Source organism: Eimeria mitis, genomic scaffold, assembly GCF_000499745.2.
Source record: "Eimeria mitis Houghton genomic scaffold, Emh_scaff285, whole genome shotgun sequence".
Classification (NCBI taxonomy): Eukaryota; Apicomplexa; class Conoidasida; order Eucoccidiorida; family Eimeriidae; genus Eimeria; species Eimeria mitis.
In genome coordinates, this window is record NW_013571189.1 from 6947 (window position 1) to 12154 (window position 5208).

The 5208-nt window shown below is 49.6% G+C and overlaps 1 protein-coding gene across 1 annotated transcript in view; it reads left to right on the forward strand.

The window, feature by feature from the left end:
• Positions 1 to 2370, forward strand: part of EMH_0006850 (uncharacterized protein) — a gene marked incomplete at both ends in the record, with an annotated part of 3939 nt that extends 1569 nt beyond the window's left edge. Inside the window, 9 exons of the mRNA XM_013497689.1 lie at positions 57 to 223; positions 473 to 545; positions 800 to 855; positions 973 to 1002; positions 1142 to 1214; positions 1327 to 1431; positions 1658 to 1812; positions 2035 to 2170; positions 2351 to 2370. Coding sequence (XP_013353143.1) covers positions 57 to 223; positions 473 to 545; positions 800 to 855; positions 973 to 1002; positions 1142 to 1214; positions 1327 to 1431; positions 1658 to 1812; positions 2035 to 2170; positions 2351 to 2370 — 815 coding nt within the window. The remainder of the gene's footprint in view (positions 1 to 56; positions 224 to 472; positions 546 to 799; positions 856 to 972; positions 1003 to 1141; positions 1215 to 1326; positions 1432 to 1657; positions 1813 to 2034; positions 2171 to 2350) is intronic.
• Between the last annotated feature and the right edge of the window lie 2838 nt (positions 2371 to 5208).

The following is a 5208-nucleotide window of genomic DNA, read 5'->3' on the forward strand; positions in this document are numbered from 1 at the left end:
AGGCTGGGGAACTGGGCAATCGAATGCAGCTGAAGAATTGCCACATCGCATAGCAGGAGCAGACCAACAAACAGCTGCGGTCGCTCTTACCGAGGCGGCTAGTCCTTTGACGACCGGGATAAAGCAAGCAGTCGCATCCGTAAAGGAAGCGACTGAGTCGTTCCTTCAGCCTGCTGCAACGAAAGGCTGGCTGTACCTCTTCCCACTTATCAGCGAACAGCAGGTACGTCGTGCGTGTCTCAGAGCCAGCGGAGAGCATTTAAGTGCAGGAAAAAGAGAGGGAAGGGAACGGGGAGCGGTTTGTAGTTGCGTTTGCTGCAATATTCGTTTTGGGATTTGCTTTTGAGCTTAAGGGACGAAAGCTCCAGAAACTCAGAAGTCGGTGTTGTTATTGCTGTGTCTGTTGTTTCTGCGGTTGGGAAGCCTTACACAAACTTTGCGGTGTGATGTTTGTGCACCCGTCTGCTTGCAGACGAGAGAAGACCTGAACAGCGTGATGTTCTTTCTTGACGATCTTAGACACGACCAGAGACCTGGCCGTTTCGGTGAGAATTCTGCTGGTGGTTCAGTCTTTAAATATAGCCTGCATCCACGCACGGTTTATGCACTGCGCAATCGTCCTGCTCAAAGGTATAACAAGTGAGGGTTTGTCTGAACGTGTTCCAGTTGTTTTATTTGTCCATGACTGCAGCGAAAGCGACAATGCTAAGCACAGCTTCATGTCGGCACTAGATGGCTAGAGACCTGATATCTTCTAGATATGCTGTCTTCCTGTGCTGCTGTGGGATGAAATTTACAGGGCGATTTACGACAACCTGTAGAGGCTTTACTTTCGATATTGGTGTTTGGCACAGGGTGAGAAGAGCACGTATACACTATGCAGTGTGTCTCAGCTTCGGCAAAAAAAGGCGGCGGCTGCTTGATTTCGCTCTGCTTGCTCTAAGCGCCCTCAATACTGCGTGTTTGTTGCAGGTTTCCTCTTCTGGTTGGCCAACCGAAAGAGTACGTTGGGCGGCAGTCATGAGGGATGAGCTCATATGGTTGGATTACTGGTCATTGCTCCCCGGAGGAGGTCCCGTTCTTCCAGCCGATGACAATCACCCTACGCTTTATATCTTACCGATTTCCATGTGTGCCGCAGATTTTGCAAACCGCCGCGAAATACCTGCAAAACTTCCTTACGGATGTGACAGCACTTTTCGAGAATGGAGACAGTAAGGCCAGAAGACCGCTTCATCACTTCCTTAATTCCCCATACACTCATTCTCTTCAGGAATTCTGTATTCCTGCAATCATGATTTTCGCCTGCTAACATTCTCCGTTGAGACAAATCTGACGGCGTTGCAGGTCGATCCTCCATAGAGAGGCTACTGGAGCTTAAGACGGAAGATGGTGACAACGTAGTGGGTTCTGTTCTAATTCGGCTTGTCGGTGAGTGTATGTTCGTTGATTGCTGGCGAACGCCAAACGGGGCAGTCTGTTGATGCCTTTCAGAACCGCTGCATACGGAGCATTGGAAAGCATAGCATGTAAAGAGAAAAAAAAACAATAAGACTGCGGCCGCTGATGCGCCCCAAACCAAAGCCTCTGTGGTGTTTTGTGACTGCCCTATCGTATGCAGCGAGGAACCACAGGGTTTCAACGAGCTGACTAGCAGCCGCGACCAAGGCAACTCTGCAACGCAAAACCTGGGGCTCAATGGGCTACCCCAAATGGGTGCATCGTGTATTCTGCATCATTTTTTTACGCATCGTGGGCGTCGGAAATGATGGGAGGATGATCATCGTGCTACCTACTGACGAAGACGCACAGGTCTCAAGGCTATCTGCTTGTGTGCAACACATAGCCCGTCGAGTGACTGTGGGGTTTGCGCGGAGTTGGCGGAACTCGTTTGTGGCCGCAAGCAAAAGCAGATATTCTGACGCAAAAGCTGAGAGGGTGTGGTTGCTCCACAGCACTCCTCCGTGCCGTTGGCTGAATGGCGCTGCGCGGGTCACTTGACGAGCGGCTGCTGGCTGGTTGGTTGGGACTCAGGAACAGTTTGGCGATCGATCACTCTTAGTGGCTCCCGAGACCAACTCTGCTGGATCCGTTGGATCAGTTGGCTACTACAAGCTGGGCATAAGCAATGTGGCTGTTCTGCAGCAACAGCGGCAGAGTGGGTGGCTCGGTGGGAGCACAAGGAGCAGCTGCAGCACGCTACGGTGTTTGCCTCCTGAATCTTAAAGGTGTATTAAACGGTCAGGCAATGTTTCCTGTGAAGCTCGGAAGACTCGGAGACGGATAGGAATCTGCAAGGGAAAGCTCTGCATCTCATCCTTGGCCGTCTTGAATTATGTTTTTGTCGTAGGAGGAGGCGACTCGTCGTGAAGCACCTCTGCCTCACACTATCTTGATTTCCTGCAGGTTTTAAAGCCCGAACGTTTTGCGCAGGCATATCGAACGCCTTAGTGCATTTCATAGGGGACGTCTGGCATTAAGCATTCACTAGTACACCCCAGCGAACCCGCTATGACGCAGACGACGTCGGGCACGTACATACGCAAGCCCCTCCATCCAGTTTATATTGTTTTATACCGCATGATTGATTGACCTATAGAATGGAGCTGAATAATGTGTATATGTAAATATAAGCTTGCATATATATATATATATATACATATATGTTGAGGGTATACACAACACCAACGACTGTTTCTGTTTAGCGCAGGATGTCCGCGACCACTGTATAGTCTTCCAGCGTGGAAAATTGAATTGCATGACACCCGGTGCTGAGTCATACTATGAGTATCATTTTCACCCTGTTATGAGGATATACGAGCTACATAAGAGAAACTGCGCGCGCAGTGGACTTTACAGCTGTACAAGGTTTTTTTTCTTCCGATCCCGCGTGTACTCGGGCATTACCGTTAATTTATGTATAAATCATCCGAATATATTGACCAAGTGTGGATCACATTTTTCGCACATAGTTTGTTGATAATTATGACGATAATTTTAATTACAGCTCAGTCGCGAGCTGAGGCTCCACCTGCATCATGCATGCTGGATGCCCATTGAGTTTCTGGTTCGCATATACCTTGTCCGGATTAAACCTTCCAGTTTTTAATCCTATCGATTAACTTTGCACTTGTCGTTCCCATGCGTTGCGCGAAAAAAACACAGGCGCATACAGTTTTATGCACGTGAACAGGCAGCCAAAACAGACCAAAGAGAGACAGAATAAGACAAACAAGATGCAGACGGATATGCGCCCCTGAGTAGGTTCAATCGGGAAACGCCCGCTCCAACGCTAATTTCACATTCCGAAGTCTTGTTGGACAGTGCTTTAACAATGACGTGGCAAGCCATTTGCGGGCAGAGGCCACCTTAGGTAACTCCTCTACACCCAGTACTTCTTTGTATCGCTGCTTGCCTTGCAAGACCAACGGAAGGAGCGAATCGACAAACCGGCAGTTAGCGCCACTAGATGCAAACAGCAGGTGCGCAGATGTGAGCGGAAAGCTTGGATCAATTCTTTCTGGACGTGCGTGAAGGAGGATGAAATGGCGCTTAAGTCGGTTCACCCATAAAGGCCAAGAAACTGAAACTCCATGTGGAGTCTTAATACGTGCAAGGGCAGTAAACTATATGCATCTCACGCAGTGCATCAAACGACCGCGATAGTTGTGTTGGACGTTTCTTTCTGCTTGGAGTATTTGAAGGGTACGCCTCAGGCACTCCCTCTTCATTTTAAGAAGACTTGCCGAGATGTCTGGAGTGCTCCTACGGCAGTGGTGATGGCTTTAGAAAAACCGATCACGCAAATAACAGCACACGGGCACCATCTATTATGATTACTGAGCTACTGCTAAGAAAGCGGTGCAACGCTGACAAAATAAGAAGGTCCAGCGCCGATGCAGCTCGCAGAACGTTAGGCGACAAGGAATGTTGGAGATGCTGCACAGCGACATGCTGACGAGATACTGTTTGATGCCAAAATTATATATTAAGCCGTTGCAGCAGTCTGCAGTGCCTCAAGTTCTGTATGATGCAAACTGCAAGGTAGGCGGACCAGTGGGGAGTTATTCAGGCGGGAATGAGACGAAACTTGTTTTTTGTTCGCACAAGAAAGCCAGTTAACTGGTTGTTAAAATTTCGCCCCTAGTGTCATGCAGGCAGTGGTTTGTGCCTCCCTTCAATATCTGTTGAGTTACTGAAACCCCCAAAACAAGCACGCTCTCTAAGGAAAAGTCGCGTGCATGTCATATCGATTATTCTTGAGCACAGAGCTTGCGCAGTCTCGGAGCCATTCACCCAACAAATGTTGTCAGCCTTCCCCGAAAGCTAGGCATCGGTGTTTCATCCTATCTTTTCCTTCACCTTTTCCGTGTTTGTCGTCTGTATTCCACATTTCGCGGTGGATTCCGAGCCATGCGAGCGCTCGGGGGTAGGCTATGTAGAGGGAGCGCCTCAGGCTTCAACGACTTTCGCGAGCTACAATGGAGCCAAAGAGTTAGTGTTGAACACTCTCCAAAAGCAGCTAACCTCTCCACCCTTTTTCCGGGCATCCTGGGCACAGCAGCTAAGGGCATAGGGTTGCGGGGGAGGAGGAAGCCTGACATGAGTTGCAGCGCAGCTCGCTGCAGCTACGATGCAATCCAGCCTCACATGAGCGCAACGGAGCTTTCTTTACTGCCTGCTTTATCTCTGTACACACATATGGAGCACTTGTACTTGCTTGCAGGCAGCCTATCGAGGCAAAGTGTACGTTCTTGTGCTAACTTGATGCAGATTTCAGGCAGACGATACTACGACCCACATCTGCAGCTCTTCGTGGGTATCGTTGAGGAGGGGAAACGCGAGGGATTCAGGAAGGGCCCAGGAAGTTCTGCGTGGTCCAAAACATTGTAGAAAAAGTGTTCTGGTTCTGGCCGGTGTGGGGTCAGTGCTGCACGGCTCAGCTGGCCGTTCGACACTGAATGTTCCCCGAGCACCCACGGAACGCTCGCACATCCAGCTTGTCTCTTCGCTGTTCGCACCTGATGCTACAACAAACAGTTGCTGTTAAGTCCTGCTCGAGACGGGTCTTCCAATTAAATAATCGTTGCTTATTTCGCTTCTTAACTTGTAGAATATATGCTGCTGCCTACTTTCTACGGGGTAAGGCAGACAGCCACAGACATTCGTGCGCGCGCGGCACTACAGGCAGGCACTACAATCAGCGGC